The sequence below is a fragment of the Gouania willdenowi genome, chromosome 14 (genome assembly GCF_900634775.1).
Source record: "Gouania willdenowi chromosome 14, fGouWil2.1, whole genome shotgun sequence".
Taxonomy (NCBI): domain Eukaryota; kingdom Metazoa; phylum Chordata; class Actinopteri; order Blenniiformes; family Gobiesocidae; genus Gouania; species Gouania willdenowi.
Window position 1 is genome coordinate 1,605,476 of NC_041057.1, and position 21,704 is coordinate 1,627,179.

General features: G+C 37.8%; 2 protein-coding genes across 3 annotated transcripts in view; both read left to right on the forward strand.

The window, feature by feature from the left end:
• Positions 1-3,745, forward strand: part of nyap1 (neuronal tyrosine phosphorylated phosphoinositide-3-kinase adaptor 1) — a 44,882-nt gene extending 41,137 nt beyond the window's left edge. For both annotated transcript variants that reach the window (XM_028466473.1, XM_028466474.1), the window contains exon 7: positions 1,562-3,745. In XM_028466473.1, coding sequence (XP_028322274.1) covers positions 1,562-1,984 — 423 coding nt within the window. In that variant the 3' untranslated portion in view covers positions 1,985-3,745. The remainder of the gene's footprint in view (positions 1-1,561) is intronic.
• Positions 3,746-7,705: 3,960 nt separating this feature from the next.
• Positions 7,706-19,740, forward strand: atp1b2b (ATPase Na+/K+ transporting subunit beta 2b). Its single transcript, XM_028466487.1, has 7 exons — positions 7,706-8,063; positions 13,946-14,074; positions 14,143-14,250; positions 15,715-15,920; positions 16,475-16,534; positions 18,860-18,955; positions 19,035-19,740. Exons 1-7 carry the CDS (start codon positions 7,973-7,975, stop codon positions 19,200-19,202), a joined length of 858 nt encoding a protein of 285 aa, XP_028322288.1. The 5' UTR covers positions 7,706-7,972; the 3' UTR covers positions 19,203-19,740.
• Positions 19,741-21,704: the final 1,964 nt, after the last annotated feature.

Here is a 21,704-nt window from a genome sequence, read left to right on the forward strand (position 1 = left end):
TCCTGTTGGCTGCTTTAGAGAACTACACGTCCAACACGTGGAGGGATGGAGTGTCATTATAACAGACAGCTGCACTGCAGTGATGATTTAGCACATCAGGGTTCCTCCTCGATTTATTCACCAAACTCTGCATATTTTACCTTATTTTCATCACTTTCTCTTGCTCTTTTTTTGCTCCTTTTAATGCATTTGTGCTACATTACTCTCATTTCTGACACTTCTACATCACATTTCAAAACATTCCACCACTTTTCCACCTAATGTCACATATGTAGATATTTTTGGACAATTTAACCACATGCACAATTTATCATTCACATTTCTGCCACTTTTACTCTAATATTCTCACTTTGAACTGTCTGTCTTTCTGTCTGTTTTTATCCACTCTAATTTACAACTTTTCACCAATTTCTGTGTTTTTTAAAATCTCATTTCACCACCTTTTCCACCACATTTTTTAACCCATTTTATTTCTGATTAAAACAAGTAAATAATAATAAACGTTCCTGGATAACAGTGGATATTATTCAGATGAATAAATAAATGTGGTTATCACAGATTCATAGAACAATAGACCATCATTTTACTGACTTTATGGATGGACCCCAAAAATCTCTCCCCTTTATTCCCCCTTATAGATGGTCCTGTCTCTTTGGAGTATTTTTGTGTATTTTTCTTCGTCATATTTTGTATATTTGTAGTCTTTTTGTCCTTTTTTATCATTTTGCATATTTTTGGGTCATTTTTGTAGTGATCTTGTGTGTCTTTGGAGTAAATTTGAGTATTTCTGTTTGTATTTTTGTGTTATTTCTTCTTTTGTGTTACTTTGTAACTCCTCACTTGTTTTTTCTTTGTCTTATACTGTGTGCATCCTTTGAGCTTTTTCTCTCTCTCTTTAATTTTACCTTTACTTTTACAGACAAAAACAACATGAAACCAAAATCTCAAATTTCTTCAGCTAAATTCTTGTCTGTATTTAAAAGTTGTGAGTTAATTAAAATGTGTGAAAACATGATCATATCTGTCAGTGAGCTAACTGATGCTAACAGTTCAGACGAGTCATTCCATGTCATTTCAACAAATGGTCAAAATAGGAAAAAGTAAGTGTGTGTTTGGGTCTGGAACATGTTGGGGTAATCAGCTTTAGTGACTATTTAGATGAGCTGACATGTCCACCAGATATATAGGATGTATAGCAGATCTTTTTCTATATTCTGAGGGAGTAGGAGGAGCTTATTACTATACCATATTTACATTTCTATGTGATGGAGTTCCTGATGTATTGGAAGATGAACATTTAATTGTCCCAATCTCAATCTCAAAAGTATTAATCAGATCAAACTAAACATATTACAGTGTGAATATTGAATAATTAAGGAACAATTGGTTAAAATTTCAGAATGTTTTTAGACCAAAGTGCGTGAATAATGAAATCATGTTTAAAAATGCTTTTAAAAAAAGTTTGTGGATATTCTACTGATTCTGGGTTTAAATGTTATTTTCTCTCCCACCTGAATCCCAAACATGATTTTTTTTTTTCATCTTCTTCCCGTGTGTATAGCTGCACGCTGTGGCCCCGCCCCCAGCCTCCTGCAGTCCGTGCGTGTCTCGCCAGCAGCAGCAGCTCCAGCTGCACCAGCAGCAGCTGCAACTGAAGCAGCAGCTGCAGCAGCTGCAGCAACAGCACCACCTACAGCTGCAGTTCCAGCAGCTGGCCCAGCTGGCACAGGGAGGGGCGCCTGGCGGCGGCGGGGCCTCCTCCTCCACCATCCAGACCCAGAGAGACGGGAAGCTGCTGGAAGTCATCGAACGCAAACGCTGCCTGTGCAAAGAGATCAAAGCCCACAGGCGTCCAGAGAAAAGCCTGTGCAAACAGGACAGCATGCCCATCCTCCCCAGCTGGAGACGGACCCCTGAGCCCCGCAAGACTGGCACCCCACCCTGCCAGAGGCCCCAGGCTGTGGTGTGGGACACGGCCATATGAGACGGGGGGGGGGCTTCCTTGACAGGAAAAAAACCCCAGAGATTGTTGGATATTTCCTGGTAGTGACAGAATGACGTGGTGGTGGTGGTGGTGAAGTGATAGCCACTGTGTGAGCGCCGACAGAGGAAACATGATGATATAGTGATGATATAGTGCTCTTAATGTGTGAGAAATGGATCTGTGCAACAGTGAGGACGCTTACTGAACACTTACCGATGCTTCTTTATCACCGCAGACTAAAGAAGGATCACAATCACCCCACATGCTTTTCTTAGTCTGCTCCGTGTTCCACAACAACCACAAAATGTTCCCATTGCCAAACAAAGCACCAGTAAATTCTGCTGTGAAGCTCCAACGCACCATGTGGGCGGGGGCTCGTTCGCTCCGATCAAAGGGCCTCCGATTTTCTGTGAGCGCAGAAAAACCAAATTAACGTTTTGAAACGAAAAGCGCTCTCTACTTCTCCATTTTTATTTAAAATCAGGCCCTAACGTAGCACAGAAAAGCAGTTTTAAATCATTTACATAAATGAGTTATTGAACATCTAAAAATTGCGACAAATGTGTCGACTAATCTCGGAAAAATCAATCTTGCACAATCTTATTTCTCTCTCTTTTTATTTGAAATCAGGCACCAACAGGACACAGAAAACCCTCACATGCATGTTTGGGACAAAATCACACATTTACGCAATATTTTTTTCACCCGGAAACAGATGACGGAATGACTCAAATATATCCAATTCCTGTTTCTCTCACTATGTGTTACAGATCGATTGGTCATCGTGTTATCCTGTGACTGGAAATGAATGCAGAGCTTCATCTGATGTGTTATTAATTAAGAAATGTGAAAATGACAGGTTTAGCTGATGGTGTAATAAATGAACAGGTGATCGGTTTACCTGGTGACACGTCACAGCAGAATCATCTCCAATCACACGCTGAGGTTTTAGTGAAAAACGTGATTTAAAGGTTTCATAAATAATATTTTGAGACCAAATCACTCATTACAATGGGATTATTCTCGTTAAACACATGGCTGTGGGTTAGCGGTGTGGCTAACGGCGCTAACCATTGTACCATCCCGTTTACGTAAGTTCTCTGAAACATTTGAAATGTCAAATTAATAACTCAACTAACCCTGTTTAACACATTTTGTGTGATTTCAGGATCATTTAATAGCCAGTAAAGTTGTTCAAACGGGAAAAGTTTATCCTGACGTGGAAACGGTCAAACCCTGAAATGGAATTTTGGAAATTTTAAAGAAACGGGAAAATCGGAGGCCCTAATTTTGGTTTTTGCCAAATTTCTTCCTGACTACTTGAGACAGAGAGGAAACGCGCAGGCACTGCTCATAGATAGTGTTTGTTGAGAAATCGTGAATGTATATGAGATGTGTTGGTATTAAATAGATTGTCCTTGTGGATGCAATTAACCATCACTGAGGAGTAAAAGCTACCTACTGTATCTGTTTGCATATTTATAATAATGTAAAATCTCAACAATTTTATAGCAATATCCTCCTGAAGCAGGAGCAAACATACTGAGAGCGTGTGTGGACTAGCCCAACGTAACGTTACATATCTTTATCCACGAGTCCTATTTACTGTTCCTGCTCTGCATGTCATGGTAGACATACAGTGTTGTAGAGTATCTGTGTAGAGAGGGAGGGGTCGGCCACCGCATCCGTCGCATCCAACCAACAGAGCCTCACGTGGTTAAAGTGAGTGCTCACACACACACACACACACACACACACACACACACACACACACACACACACACACACACACACAGAGTCTGGTTCTATGGAAAGTCGTCTGATTTTAAATGTGACATCAGTGAAATCAACCACAGTTAAACTCTAAAAAGTGTCACTAGTGCTACTAGTTAGCATCATATGCTAATAAAGGGGAGGGGGAGGGGTACTACTAGTTACTCATTGACTTTACAGGACCCCATTTGGGGTCGCAAGACACTGAGGGGGTCCCCAGATGCCTTCAAAAATCTAAGAATTTTTTTTTTTAACAATTTCACCCCAATTTTGCTTATTTTCACCCTTATTCTACAACTACACAAAACTCACCATATTTTAACCTTTTTTCATCACTTTTTCTTGCCATATTTTTGCTCCTTTTAATGTATTTTTTCTACATTTCTCCCATTTCTGACACTTCTACATCACATTTTAATGTATTTACTGCACATGTTTTCTACTTTCCAGACATGTTCAGCACTTATAAACACTTTCCACCACTTTTCCACCTAATGTCACATATGTTCACCCGTTATTGTCACTTTTAACCTCTTTTCACCATATTTCATGTTTATTTTTGCCAATTTAACCACATTCATGATTTGTAATGGACATTATTTGCCAGTTTAAACTAATCCACCTAAATGACCACATCTTTCCACTGACACCTTGTTTGGCCCGATCCGAGCATTTTTTGGTTATAAAATAACCATTGAATTGCACTGGTGGCCATCTTGAAAAATGGCCGCCATCTTAAAGTTTTTAATGGCCAACGCCTTTTTCCAAAATAATGGCCCTTAGAGAACATCTGTGCCAAATTGAATGCTTTGATACCAAAGTGAACGATTCTTGAAATATGCAGTTTAATCTGCCGCACTACTAGTAATACTCGTAAACTTGTAGACCTAATGGAAATGAAGTAGGAGGGACTAGAACCAAATCCAGCTCCCTGATTGGTTTTAATATTTTCATAAGCCAATGCAAAGCCTGGATCTACTTTCCCCACCCTTATTAGCATATGATGCTAACTAGTAGTACTAGTGATAGGTACTGCTTCACTAATAAACTCAGTGTGATACTAGTGGAGTTTGATTATGGCTGACGTCACGGTTTTCCACTGGGTTCAGTTTGAACGTTTCAGAAACATTGGAGGTCGTTCCTGTAAAAACCAAGGAGTGACAGCATTAGCATAGCGTGTTAGCTTAGCCTGTTAGCTCAGCGTGTGCAGCTGATGCTGGAACAAACTGCACAGATTGAACATAATTCCTCCCGTCCACTCGTTCAGCTGTAAAATCGATGTTGTACAACTGTATTGAAAATGTAGCAATGATTTCCATTTCCATACTCGTAGTCCATACATATTATGTAGCATATCCTGTATAAACCACTTTGGTTGGATTGTTTTTGTTTTCTATAAAAAGAATGAAGTACTTTATCTGCCGGTCCATCCGTTAGTCGTAGTTCTCCCCCGAGCAGACGGGGGGCGCTATGACCACGTTGATTTCATCGTATGCAAGACTCCCTTTAAGATGTGTTCTCGCTTTCTTTACGCCCTTTTTCTACCTTCCTTTATCCCTCCGTGTACAGATTAACGGTTGAATACTTTGCTGCTACCTTGAACTACTGCTGTCACGGGAGACGTTATGACTTCCGTGCTCATTGTTACATATTTAGTTTTCCTTTTTCAAAGCCACGTGAAATGAATCTCGTACCTTGAAGAGTGAGCCCTTCTGTAATGGTATTCAGGCGCTTGAATGTCTCTTGGTGGTTGTTGTTTTTGTTTTTTTTCCTATAGTTATCACACCAAACTGTACAGTCCAGTTCACCACGTGAGGAGAAAGACCTATTCCAGTGTCCCAGAGTCACTGCTCGGCCTTTTTTTTAAATCCTTTGGGTTTTTTTAGACCTAACTGCAGCTCGTATACTCGAGGGTCAATGTTTTTACAAAGCTAATTCAATCCGTCGTTTTTACAAAGCAACAGGCCTAGGTTGAAGGGAAGTGGGCAAGTGCAATGCATGCAGAGATTCCTTCCACCCAAACCAGCGTTCCCAGTTTGAACTGGTACCAGGGTATCACCGTTTCCTTTCCACAGACCCACGAGGAGCCCAAGGTATCGTTTCCAAAAACACACGAGATGTTAGTTTTGTGCGTCTTCTTCTGAATCTGTGGCCATTATACCAGTGCCATACTAATACTATATTGATATGGTAAGATACGGTGTCCCTTAAAAATCACTGTAGTGCTATATTTGCATTGATATTGTGATTGAAAATAAATTTTATATAATGAACTTTACACAACAAACACATTGGTTTGCTGTCTTCATGCCTCGTGTTGAGCAGGTGCAGTTCCTTCTCTGTCCTGGTGAGGGCGACGATGTCCCCCATCACCTCCTTTTGATGTGCCTTTGAGCAAAGAAGTAATGCTATTACAGAAATTATTTATACACAAAAATCAGACAAGACTACGGAATCAAACAAACAATATAATTATATTTTACAGATACTATAATTATATTGTAAAAACAATATAATATATTTGTATAATTTAATGATATTGTTTGTACAATATAATGTTTGTCAAAACATATTTCCTCCCATGGCAGCTCTACGCGTTCGTACAGAGACTAGAAATACACAAACATATCAGAGAAATGTATAAAATGACAACAAAAATAAAAAGTCTAAAGAGAAAAACTAGATACAAAAATACATAATAGCTCAGAAATATATCAAATGAGACCAGAAATTCACAAAATCAACCAAAAGTTGTAAAAAATAATATACAATAAATTACATAATGACAGTGGAAATACACAAACACACAGAACAATTACAAAAACCTCAGACTAATATTTTTGTATCCCCCAACATAAACATTCAAAAATCATTCCAGAAATACAAAAAACTATTTTTTTAAATATTTAAAAAATTTAAGAAAAATGAAGTGGCAACAAAACTTACAAGACAACTAATATGACTACAAAAATACACAGAAATAACAAAAAACATTCATGAAATGAATCTAAAAACAAATATATATATATATATAACCTTTTATATATTAAACATTATATTTTAATTCTTGTTTATATCGCTTTATGTATGCCATATTGAGTCATTGTGTTCATTTTGGAGGCTTCCTGCACTGTATATAAATCTATTTCTGTGATATCATGTATTGTGAATGTACAAAGTAAATAAATAAGATACATTTAAAAAGGAGAAAAAATACCTGAAACGACAACAAAAACACACAAACCCTTTGTTCTTTCAATGACATCAAAAACATTTTAAAAGAAACGATTAAAACTATCTAAAATGATCAAAATCATTTCAAAGGCACAGAAGATGACGACAAAAATAACAAAAACGTTTACAAAACAACAGAAATACACAAAATGACAATACATCACTCATATGACAACAAAAATACACAAAATAATCTAAAACACAAAATGAATCTTATTAAATGCCATAAATAAATGAAATTACTTTGTGTTTTGTGTAAATGCTCAGACGAACATACACAAACTATACAAACACATGCAAAATGACAAATAATTCATAAATCAACATTAAAAAATTCACAAAGTAACAGACAAACTCAGACAAAATTAGAGAAAAATACATAAAATGAAAAAAAAAAAAAAAACACACAGTTCCTTTGTAGTTTCCTGTATTAATGCTCTGATCATTATCATTCTAATGCTGACATGAATGTTGATCAAGATCAGCTACAGTAACATGTTTAGTGATCAAACCTATCCATGCTGCTCTAATCTTCTTCTATTGGTCTTATACAGGTTGTTGAGCTCGTGTTGGATCTGTGACGTGTGTTGGATGTGAGTGATCTGATTGGTCAGGCTGGAGGAGGAGAAGGAGGAGGATGGATCAAAGCAGGGGAGGGGGGGGGGGGTGTGGTGGGGGGTGCTCTCTGAGAGGCGGAGGCTATGCTTTACCGCAGTATCACTACATTTCTGCAGCACTCATCAAAACTCTGCGGCATGCAGCGGGAGCCGGTGGGGGAGGGCACTCCTTAGCGTAGCAGCGTAGCACCCTGTTGGCTCATCACCATAGATCTGACATTATAGAAGCTCACATTAGACCACTGAGGCACAGCTCTGCAGTCCCTGGGCCCCCAGCATAGCCAGTAGAGCCTTCTGAACCTCTGCTGGCTCCTTTCTGGAGCTCCTCTCACTGCTTTCTGGTGTCCCAACTTTTTATGAGAAAATGGCCAAGGATGGAGAAAAGGGCGATTGGAAGGAGTTCCTGTGGAACCCGAGGACCAGGGAGTTCCTGGGCAGGACGGCCAGCAGCTGGGGTGAGCACTGCAGCAAAAACACAAACACAGCCAACAGGTTTTCCTCTGGTACACTCTGTCGCTCTGTCACTTTCTGTCACTCTGTCGCTGTCCTGGGTCCTGAAGTTGGGAGAGACTCCGGTGCTGAAATCTGACTGCGGCATATTCTGCTACTATTGATCACTGGAACACTTTGTACTTTATTAGAGCCACTCACGGAAGTTTAACTCAGACGATCCAGGCTTGATTAAACACGTCCGACAGTGATTTATCTTTTTTCTCTGAATGAATCCTGATTGGTTCTGTCGTCCAAAGCCCTGCAGGTGTTTGAAACATTGATGAATTGACATGCAGGGCACATATGGTTCTCTTCTAATGACATTGGAGGATTTTAATCTGGGTAAAGCCGAGGGCCAAATGCTATTTGTATCACCTCCAAGCCAAGCAGCCCCTCCCAGTGCGCACAAATCAGTGACAGGTTTAATCCTAATCTAACGGCCGGGCAAGGTATCAGTCAACACTTTCCAGTAAAAAGTTCTTTGAAGAACTTTGATGGTTGGGGCGAGGTTCTCTGAGACATTGTGTCTGTGGTGCATTGGTGTGTTGGTGTTCCAGTGTGTGTGTGTGTGTGTGTGTGTGTGTGTGTGTGTGTGTGTGTGTGTGCCAAGGTGGGAATCATTGACTGTAGCTCCTCTCCTGCAGTGCAGGATTTAATCCAGCTCAGAGCTGGAGGTGCTCTAAGGTCTGACGGCCTTTTTTTAAGCCGTGCTCTCTTAGGCTCGTTAATTAGCCTATTTGTGGCTCTGCTGCTAAACTTGGTAACTCTTCCATTCACTCTCCAATGTGTTGTTCACTGCTGTAATTATGCAGCGCGATGCATCACATCAAAGCATCTTTGATGATGAAACACGAAGCCTTTTCCTGTCTGCTCTACTTTATATAGAACAGCAATGATATGGAGATAGTGGAACTGGAGTGTGAAAGAGATGCGACTGAAACCACTCGTAATGAGATATTCTGCACCACACACGATGACAACAAGAAACACAAGAAACATGTTGAAACAATCCTGATCATACACGGGCAACCGTATGGGCTGTGTGTAACTTTGTGCAACTCCGAACACACACGGGAGAATACACAGAATAAAAAAACTGTTGACAAATGCACAAAACAGCAAAAATACATTAAATGACTCACAAAATTGCATAAAAATATACAGTAATACAATAAATTATTTCAAAAGCACATAAAACAACAACAAAAATACACAAAATGAAAGAAAAATACGTACAGATCAACAAAATTACAGAAAAAGACAAGATAAACACACAAAAACACCTCAAAAGTATGTAAAGATGGCAGAAAATGTAAAAAAAATGACAACAAATCATGCAAAATAGTAAAGAAATGCACAAGACAACTGCAAAAATACATAAAATAACTCACAAAAACACATGAAATTACATGAAAAATACAATAAATTAATCCAAAAGCATATAAAACAGACAAAATGACATAAAAATATACGAATGACAGTAAAATTACAGAGAAAGACAAATCAAACACACAAAACAACCTCTAAAGTATTTTAAAGATGGTAGGAAAATATACAAAACGACAACAAAACGCAATGCACTAAAAAACAGCAAAAATACATCAAATAACGATACAAAAAAATTTACAGAAAAATATACAAAAATATAACAAAAATACAAAACATGACTCTAAAAGCACATAAAACAACAAAAAAATTACAGAAAAATATATGAATGACAACAATACAGAAAACGACTACATAACACACAAAGAACCACTAAAGTATACAAAGATGGCAGAAAATTATACAAAACGACCACAAAATGTGCAAAATTGGAAAAAATACACAAAATGAACGAAAAATATACAAAACGACTCTTAAAAACATGCACAAAAAACCAACAATAACACACAGAGAGAAAAATACAACAACACAAAAGACATCAATCAGAAAAATATACAAAAAAACCCTAAAAACTTTTTCTTTGTAGTTTCCTGTGTTAAAGCTCTGATTGGTCGTATTCTAATGCTGACATCAATGTTGGTCATGTGACACAATCACACGCTGTGATAAAAGTTGTGTCTCTGATCCTTTTTAGTTCACTGCTCTTTTTGATCATCCACTAAACAGGATGTTTGTCTTTTTAATTTATTCTGAAAGGAAAGCGTCGCTTCCTGTCTCTGAAGAAGAGACGCCACCAAACGCTCTTTGTGTTGTGAGCTTTCAGCTGCCGACTGCAGATAAACCACATGTTTTACTGTCTGTCATCTGCTGCACAGCTGTAAACGTGCACTCTCACCCCACGTGCATGTGCACGTGCACACTTATTCTCCCCCAGGTGGTGTCATGTTTGCAGGTGTAAAGAGTACGGATACATCTACTCTAGTTGATTAAAAGTTACTAATCTCTTTCATTTATTGTTGGTAATAAATCTTGGTACGGGTCCCTTACATACAGTAAACATCTGATGTAGAAACTTCAAAAAGGAAGAGACACAATTTACCACAATTAGAACTGAATGAATTTTCCATAAAGACATCTGTAGAAAAAAAAAGGTTTGTCAAAATGTTGTTTTACATTTTGTCGTTTTGTGTATTTTTGTTGCCATTTTGTGTTTTAGGGTCTTTTTTGTGTGCTTTTGTTGCCGTTTTGAATATTTTTCTCTGATTTTGTATTTCTTTGTTTCAATAAAATAACACAATGGTATTCAATTAGAAATTAAAGTAATTCCCTAAGTATAGTTACATTTATTAACTCTAAAAATATTGGTCGGATGTGATGTATTACATTTAATCTGATTGGTCGACTATGATGTGATGCATTACGTTTAATCTGATTGGTCGACTATGATGTGATGTATTACATTTAATCTGATTGGTCGACTATGATGTGATGTATTACATTTAATCTGATTGGTCGACTATGATGTGATGTATTACATTTAATCTGATTGGTCGACTATGATGTGATGTATTACATTTAATCTGATTGGTCGACTATGATGTGATGCGTTACGTTTAATCTGATTTTTAATTCCTTACATGTATTTATTTATTTATTGGTTTATTTAACAGGGACAGTTTACATTAATATTCATACAGAAAATGTAGCAGATTTAGCCAGAAGGCTATTTTTCATCTGTAGTCCCTGGACAGAATGTTCTAATATCACCCTAAAAGAATATAAATTATAGGAAATATACAATAAATTATAGAGTGGAAACTGTAGCTACATAACATATCACACAGCCATTTACATATTATGAAACATAATAAAATAAAATAAATAAACAGTATTTGATAAGAGACAATCATCAAATATTAAAGTTCCTAAAATAAAACATTAAAAAGTCACCAGGAGGCACATGCATTTATTTATTTATTTGTAATATTTTGCACAGTTAAAAAAAAACACAATTGAAGGATTATTGTCATTATGTTAATGAACATGTACACAAGTTCCATGTTAAGTAAAATAATGAATAAAAATAGAAAACCAAAAATATAAATATAATAGAATATATACAAAATATTACAAATACACAATGAAATACAAAACCGTAGTGACAATAATATCACAGAAATAGAGTGCAGGACAGGGCAGAAAGCTCAAAGAGCTGAAATGTTTTTCAAATTAAAACACCACGCATACATTCTTTAACAACTGTTTTTTATACTTTCACTTTATCAAATATTAATCTAGTTCATATTAAAAGCAAAATGAAAACACATATTACTACTTTGTATTTGTAAAACAGTGTAACAAACATGATCATTAATATCTCATTTTAGAGGAAGTTCGTGTCTGGGGTCGCCAGATATTTGTGAAATTATAAAAATGGGGCCACAACACGACAAAGGTTGGAAACCACTGCTTTAAGTGCTTTAAGTGATGGGGCTGTTAGTGATAGCGTGCTAATACACTGACCACGTTGGGGGTCTACTTCCTGTAAGCTGAGGTCTAGCAGGAGGTGGTCCTCCTCCTCCTCTCCTGTGTGGACTCAGAAACTCTATCCGTGTTCTTTCATAACGTTTTAATAAGTGAGGAGCACCCACAGCTCCAGCAAATAATAAAATGAAGTCCATCTCTCCATGTGAGCTAGGAGCTCAGCGAGGAGGACAGAGGAAGATGATACAGATGTTCACCTCAGGAGGATTAAATGACACCATGTGATCGTGTTTGACTGACGTCTGTGTCACAGTCGCTACAAGAGGAGGAACCGAGTTAAATACATCCTCCAGTTTTTTACAAATGTGACCTAAAATGTTCTTATTAGTAGATCTATGTCTAACAAAACACATTATTATGCATCATATTTGTTTTATTAACTTTTAAAAATAGGACTATTTTACAGTTTTAGAGCCTGTGTTCCTCCATCTTGAAATCATGTGACTGATGATGTCACACGGCCCCACTGCCTGTAAACAGCCCATTGTTTTCTATTGGAGTGAAACATTCAGCCTGATTTATAGATCATTTAGTAGATTTATTGATCATTTAGTCGCTTTTTAGATCATTTAGTAACTTTTTAGTCAAAATAATAACTTGTGCTGCTTTTAATTGCTCTAAAAACCTTTGTGACCCAAAAATATTCTGTGACCATAAGGGGCGACAGTTCCAACTCTGAGGTTTAGTAGTAGACAACGAAGCAGAGAGGAAGAGCTCTCCAAAGTGACCGTTACTCTCCCTTAAACAGTGCGCTGACACGCTCTGGTGGATGAAGTTAGCGAGTAAATCACGGACGGTTGAAGACACACAAACACTGAGGATATAAAGGACTCCCACCCAATGATTTACTTCTTTCTGTAAACAAAAGGTTTTCATCGACATCTTTCACTTTTCCTGGCAGCATCCATGACAAGTTGTTATTGTGACTAAAAAATCTGTTAAATGATCTAAAAAGTTCCTAAATGATCTATAAAGTTACTAAATGATCTAAAAGCAGGCTGAATTCTTCACTCCAATAGAAAACACTGCTCTTTAAAAGTCACGTATTGATTAGGAATGAATAATGAACAATGGTTAAATGGTTTCAATGGTTAAAAATAAATATCTAAAACTATTTGCATTCCACATAAAACAAAACGTATATTAAATAGAAAGTGTCTGAAGTTGCTTTATTCATCTCTTATATTGCCTAACATGGTCTATTGCTCAGAAAACTGGGCTAATACATGTAAAATATGTATAGATACATTAATCAAACTACAAAAGAGAGCATTAAGAATAATACGTAATATATATGAAGTGGAATTCCAGGCATCTACTAACAAACTGTTTAAAAACATCTAGATCAATAAAACGTATGGATTTAGTAAGAAATAAACAATCACTTTAAGTTAATGAGTTCAATGTTCAAAAATGTCTAAAAAAAAATGAAATGTCTTGCTCCTATTGAAACATAGGTTTATGAATATCAATGTTATTGAGTTGTTTCTATTGTCATTTTCATATATAATGCTGTTTGAGGAAGAGCTAGATAAGTTGTTTAAATTAACATTTATTATTTGTATTGCATATGTTTGAAGACTATCTATCTATATATACATCTATTTATACATCTAGCTATCTATATATACGTCTACACATCAATCTATACATCTATCTATAATATCTATCCATTTATACATATCTATCTATACCTCTATCTAACTATCTACTGTATATCTATTGATCATCTATCTATCTATACGTTCATCTATACATCATCAATACATCTAGCTATACATCTATACATTCATCTATCTATCATCTATACATCTATCTATTTATATAATCTATCAATAAAATCTATTTCTCTATAATACCTATCTATCTATCTATCTCTATTTTAATGAATCTATTCTTTCTGTTTCCTCTACAGGCCTCATCCTCCTCTTCTATCTAGTTTTCTACATCTTCCTGGCCGGTCTGTTTGCGCTCACCATGTACGTCATGCTGCAGACGTTGGACGACCATAAGCCCACCTGGCAGGACCGACTCGCCACGCCAGGTCAGATCAAAGCCTATCACATCACATCAAAGCCAACGTCTGTTTCATCACTTCTCCTCCTCTCACAGGCATGGTCATCAGACCCAAGGCTAACGAAGCTCTGGAGATCGTCTACAACATCACAGAGACCGAGAGCTGGGACATGTACGCTCAGGCTCTGGATAAGTTCCTGTCACGTGAGTTCAAAGCGTGGTTCAGGGGCCACATACACACCAGTTTGATCTCCAGTGGGCCACAGATTATAGCAGGAGAAAGATCGTTTTTAACATTAAAGTGTACCTGTAGTGAAAATGTATATAACAAAAAATTGTCTAATGTATTACCAATAAACAAAATAGGTTCAACTTTTTATATAAAACACATTAAAAGGACTTTTTAGAATGATTTTATACCATAAACTATGGAGAGTGGCCATTTTGGACAGGATATGACACGTTTGTTGATTCCTGTTCGCTGTTGCTAGGCAACAGTGTTCTGTTGTCCTACAGTTTTTGAACAATGGTGGATTGTAAAGCTAATGGTTTCTATAACAACAAGAGCCAAATAATGACACTGTCAGACATTGGCTCCATAATATTGGTACGGGATACACACTTAAAACGTTTACGTTGGGACAAAATTCACTGGTATGTGAGGACCACTTCAAGCTGAGCTGCTAAGCTAATGGGCTAAGCTAATGGGCTAAGCTAAGGGTCTAAGCTAATGGGCACCAAGGCATCGCGGTTTTTTCACAGAAAGTCCTTGAATGCAGCTTGTAAACATAATTGTTCAGAGCACTACTACGTTTCTGCTTACATGGGCGGGTGTCATGGCACTAACCACACCCCCACCACATTGTTCCCTCTTACTTCCTTGTGGCTAAATGTTGAGCTGTTACCTTTTCTTCACGGCGCATCCTCCCGTTCATGAACACATATCCTTTCACGCAGTTTCTAACCATATTTGTGCACTTCCAACACCTAACTACTCAGCCATGGCTCGTTTCTGCTGCTAACAACAGCTCTGTCCGTTAGGATAATTCTGCATGCTGGGAGAATAAGCAGGAAGTTGGTGAGAAAGGTGATATTTAATCCTCTTCTAACAAACAGCCTGGATGTTGCACTTTTATAACAAATGTAGACGTTACACACGGCTGCTTAGCGCTAATAGCTAACAGAAAAACTACACTTCCCACAATGTAAACAGACCTGTTACGCCTCTACTTCTCACAATGCAACATTTATTTAAAGCGACAGGCCGTGCCGATCAACGAACGTGACCTTAAATTTAAAGTCACTTACTTTTCCTTGATATTATGAACAATTGTTGTTTAATTTACTATAATAATTTGAGGAAAAATGTTTTTTTTAGTTCAATTTCAGGCTAAAAAATGACTGCTGTCATGTGATATAAGCTAGGCTGAGAAATCTACAACTGAATTATTTTATCATTTACACAATGATACATGTTTGTCATTTTTACCAAATTAGAAGCTCAATAGGACCAGATTTGGGCCCCCGCCCCTTGAGTTTGACACATGTGGCTTACATGTAGTGTGGATTAGCCCCCGAATGGTTTCCACCTAAAAAGAGAGAGAACCTGTCCTGCTTTGGGTGGAATCAACCAAACCCTCCCCTCGTCTCCCCTCCCCCTGCACACAGCCTACAACGACTCCGTCCAGGCTGAGAAGAACCACGAGTGCATCCCGAACCAGCACTTCATGCAGGAGGACAGCGGAGATGTCAAGAACAACCCCAAACGCTCGTGTCAGTTCAACCGCACCGTGTTGGATGAATGCTCCGGAATCAATGACCGTTACTATGGATACCACGACGGAAAGCCATGCATCATCATCAAGCTGAATCGGGTATGAAATAAAAAGCAGGAATGGGGGGTCGGATGGTGTTGCTAGGAAACGTGGAATGAGTGAAAGAATGGAAACGATCCAGAAACAGGAAGAGATGCACTCGGTAGTCACAGAAATGTGATCATTTGGAAGAAAAATCACATGAGCATTAACATTAATCATTACACTAAAGAACAGTGAGTTCTTTGTATGTTGTTATACTTGTTTTGTGTCATTTGTATTAGTTTTTTGTATTTTTATTGTAGTTTTGTGTATTTTTCTCTTAAACGTGTTTTTGGACTCATTTTGTGTATTTTTATTGTCATTTTGAGTGTTTTTGGAGTCATTTTATGGGTTTTTAGAATAATTTTGAGCATTTTTATAGTTTGTGCATTTTCAGTGATTTTGTGTATTTTTCTGTTTTCCACAAAATCAGAGTGAGAGCAGCCGATGGTTTGTATCTGCACGAATGAATGAATGAATGACTTTATGAGTGCTTTAAAGCAGGCTTTAACATGCCGTGTACTTTAATGGACTCAAACAGAGCCATGTACGTTATGTGTCCCTGTCACCAGGTGATCGGATTGATGCCAGAAATGGATGGAAGGGCTCCGTATGTCACCTGTGGTCCAAAGGTAATCTCTCTCTGTCTGCTCATAGCCTTTGGAAGGATCCCCACTTCCCTTCCACTTCCATTCCACTTCCATTCTATTTCCATTCTACTTCTTTTCTGCCTCCATTCTACTTCCATTCTACTTCCATTCCCTTTCATTGAGCCTCTTTGGTTTGATTCCATCGTCATGGCTACATCCACTCACTATTTGTCCATCTTTTCTTTTCTCCTGTTGTTGTGAAATGTGTCCTTTGTCAGAGATACAAAGTTGGGAAAAATGAATGGGTAAGAAAAGGCAGAAACTGCCTGTTTTAGAATCCAGGATAGTTTTATTTTGATAGCTTAGCATTAGAATTAGCATGTAGCTGCAGTTTACACCATTACTCCAACGCAAAAGCTTCTTCTGTGTTTGAAAGTAGTAGATTAAAGCTGCCTGAGATGATGTCATAGAGCAATTTTAACATCTTTTTTAAGTGAATGATTGATAGGCTTAGACTGATATCTTAGGCTGTGTTTGAAATGGCATTCTCCGTACTTTACACTGAGTATATACTGTCTACTATATACCATAAGTATGATGAGCGTTTCCACTGAAGTAAACTTTCAAGTTTTCCAAGATGCATTTGGAACCTACAGCATTAAAAACCTGAATCACACTGAGGCTAAATATCTCTGTAGATTCTCCACCTTTACTTTGAAAGTTCTGAAAACATTTGAAGTGAGAAAGTTACCAAGTAGAATATCAACAATATCAATATCATGTGCTCATTTGATCCATAAAGACCCTCCATTGTGCTACTTACTAAACTCTCTGTTAACCTAAAAACAATAGTCCTATTAACAAAAGAGTTAAAAAAAAACAATAAGGACAAGAAGAAATGCTTTTATTTTGAAAAGGAGATGTTTGATTTTTAGCTTGAAGCTGGTCCCAGGACAATTTTACATTCCTCTCGCAATGCATCATGGGACGGTTGAGTATGACTAGTGTGCCCACCGTGCATACTTAAAAAAACATTTTTGCCTACTCAATCTTTTCATACTTTCTAATGTGCATGCACTTCATACTCATTAAGTATGATTAGTACGTTAGAATGTAATTTCAAACACAGCCTTACACTGCTAGCTTATACTGCTACCTTAGACTATCTTACACTGCTAGCTTATACTGCTACCTTAGACTATCTTACACTGCTAGCTTATACTGCTACCTTAGACTATCTTAGACTGCTAGCTTATACTGCTACCTTAGACTATCTTACACTGCTAGCTTATACTGCTACCTTAGACTATCTTAGACTGCTAGCTTATACTGCTACCTTAGACTATCTTACACTGCTAGCTTATACTGCTACCTTAGACTATCTTACACTGCTAGCTTATATTGCTACCTTAGACTATCTTAGACTGCTAGCTTATACGGTCTTAGAATACTAGTTTATACTGCTGGCTTATACTGCTAGCTTAGACTATTTTAGACTGCTAGCTTATACTGCTATCTTAGACTGCTAGCTTATACTGCTATCTTAGACTATCTTAGACTGCTAGCTTATACTGCTAGCTTAGACTGCTACCTTAGACTATCTTAGACTGCTAGCTTATACTACTATCTTAGACTGCTAGTTTAGACTGTTATCTTAGACTATCTTAGACTGCTAGCTTATACTTCTAGCTTAGACTGCTATCTTAGACTGCTAGTTTAGACTGTTATCTTAGGCTATCTTAGACTGCTAGCTTAGATTGCTAGTTTAGACTGTTATCTTAGACTATCTTAGACTGCTAGCTTAGATTGCTAGTTTAGACTGTTATCTTAGACTATCTTAGACTGCTAGCTTATACTGCTAGCTTAGACTGCTATCTTAGACTATCTTAGACTGCTATCTTAGACTGCTAGTTTATACTGCTATCTTAGACTGCAAGCTTAGACTATCTTACACTGCTAGCTTATACTGATAGCTTAGACTGCTAGCTTAGGCTGCTATCATAGACTGCTAGCTTAGACTGCTACCTTAGACTATCTTACACTGCTAGCTTATACTGATAACTTAGACTGCTAGCTTAGGCTGCTATCATAGACTGCTAGCTTAGACTGCTACCTTAGACTATCTTAGACTGCTAGCTTAGACTATCTTAGACTGCTAACTTAGACACTGCTAGCTTAGACTGCTACCTTAGACTAGCTTAGACTGCTATCTTAGACTGATAGCTTATACTGCTACCTTAGACTGCTAGCTTAGACTGCTATCCTAAACTGCTAGCATTAATTACAGACTAAAGTAGACGACTGTAGATCCCCTCTGCTCTGACATCCATCAAACAACGCTCTGACGATGCTGATTCACTCCCGCAGAAAGAAGACACGGACAAAATCGGAGAGTTAGCATACTTCCCTCCAAATGGCACGTTCAATCTCATGTACTATCCGTACTACGGAAAGAAAGCTCAGGTAGGTGCTGCTGTGCGTACGTTTTAAAAGCTGCGATCGATGACCAACGATGTGCTGTTGCTGTGCTCGTCCTCTCCAGGTGAACTACTCTCAGCCTCTGGTCGCCATCAAGTTCCTGAACATCACGGCCAACCAAGACGTCAACATCGAGTGCAAGATCAACGCCAACAACATCCCACGGGGAAGCGAAAGAGACAAGTTTGCTGGACGCGTTTCTTTCAAGCTGAGGATCAACACTAGGAAGTAGTTCAAACTTTCACCCTCCATCTAAAATAACTCCTCTAACGTTTCTCTAAAGGCGGCGACGCAACATCAGCAGAAAAATATCACAGCATTCACACCCTTCTCTGAGATTTGTTTACAAGCCACACCCATCTCGGGCGGTGGGAGTGTGTGTGTGGGGGGGTTTTGCATGATTAGACGACAGTACGAGGGTGAAAATCCTGTCATTCTTTCTGTCTGTGAGCATCCAGACCAATCAGTTTCTCTAAGTTAGTTTGAGGTGACGTTATTTATACATGCATGACAAAGTGGGGCCAAGAACAGGACGGCGCTCCCCTCCTTAGCCCCTCCTTCTATATACCATGACACACACACTACCACATGTGTATCCATACAGTATTTATATACGCTGTCATAACCCTAGGATTTCCTCCACTCCCACTGAATAATCCACGTCATGTGTACCTCGGTGGGTGGACGCAGACATCAGGCCATTTTGCATGTGTTTAATGTGTTTAGTGCGAGACTGAAATCAGGCGTCGCTCACGACTGACCACCAGGAGGGAGCGCACTGTCACCTTTAAACCACATGCAGAGCTGGCAACCTCTCATTAGATTAGATCAGAAAGGAAAAGGAAGCAAGACCAAAGCAATCGAGACCAAAACCAGACCAGGACTTTTACGAGTCGAAACCATTTAAGATAAACAATTAAATCTCTTTGATTTTAGTTTTAATTTAAAAGACAAAAAACAAGGAGTCTGCCACTCTTTCAAAGCACAACATGCTAAAATGTTCAAATCTTGACAAATTTGTTCAACGAAATTCTTGCAAAAAACCCCAAATAAATCCTTGTACGTATTTAAAAACCACTAATAAATTCAAAAGTATTTTAAATAAGTGAAAATCAGATATTTCTTTGTCTAAGGTAAGAGTTCAGAGAGAATTCTGACGAGAAATAAGATGTTTGACACATAAGGCGTTGGAAAAGATTTACAATCAGTGAGCTAATGCTAAATGCTAACGCTAAATGTTTGAAGTCAAATGACATTATTAATCAGTTATTTCCAGAAAGATCCTTTTTGAATGATATGTTGTGGTTTTGTTTATTCTGACAACTGTTCCTCAGGAAATTTACTTTGATCTCCTGACAACTGTCAGTCTTCGTCACAGGCGTCTGCTGATCGCTTCGATGTTTCCTTTGAAGTTTCATTGTGTTCCGCGAAATAGTTCCAGCATGATCCTTTTTGTCTTCTTTTTGAATATTATTTATTATTTTCATTCTAAAAGAAGACAAAAATAATCTTCCTGGAATTATTACACAGAGGTCAAGGAAACTTCAAAGGCCTCTGAGGAAGACTGGCAGCTGTCAGGCGAAACATGTCAGGAGATCAAAGTAAATTTCCTGAGGAACAGTTATCAGAATATTTTTTTAATTATTAATCATAATGACTTCACAGAAGGGAAGAATAGCAGATTAGTGCGTGTGTGTGTGTGTGTGTGTGTGTGTGTGTGTGTGTGTGTGTGTGTGTGTGTGTGCGTGTGCGTGTGTCCCATTTCCAGGTCTCCCATTTCATAGTGTGGGTCGGGAAGTTGCATGCAATGTGCAATATTCATTAAGAGGCATAAATAATGAATGCTTGTGTCTATTCATTAGAACGCTTCATTGAATAATAATAGTTTTGGATAATTTGATATTCCCGCTGCTTGTTGTCGCTGAGAGGATCCAGATTAGATCCACAGCAGAAAAACACACGGACTGTGTAGTAAATGTCTCACTAACGTACTACACACTACAAACTGAGTATATACTGTACTGTCTACTATATACTATCAGTATGAATCACACTGAGGCTAAATATCTGTTGATTCTCCACCTTTATTTTGAAAGTTCTGAAAACATTTGAAGTGAGAAAGTGACCAAGTAGAATATCAACATGTGCTCATTTGATCCATAAAACTCACGTAGACACATTTCATTAACACATTTCACACCTTTTCAGAGACCCTCTATTGGTCTACTGATCACACTTCCTGTCTACGTCAAATTAAGAGTCCTATTTACAAAAGCAGTTAAATGGAAGACAAGAAGAAATGCTTTTATTTTGAAAAGGGAATGTTTGATTTTTTTTACCTTAAGGCTGGTCCCAGGACCTTTTTACATTCTGCTCATTCTAAAAAATGTCCTCATATAGTATACATCCAGTCATTTCTCACCTACATAATGTAGATGTCAGACTTAGTATGATTAGTACGTTAGGATGACATTTACTACACAGAAAAATACCCTCCTCCACCTTCTTCTTCTTCTTCTTCTTTTTCTCACGAGTGTGTGACGTGAGTGTTTGATTTGTGTCTGAAATAGATGCATTTTTAAAAAATTATTTCGTGTTTAAAGTTTGCATTTTTCTTCTTTTTTTTTCCAACATAAGATGATGTATATAAAAGTATTTTGAGGGACGTAGGAAGTTTGTTGTTCCCTTTGTATGAATGTTGAATTTATTTTCATCGGCGTCCCATAAAAAAAAT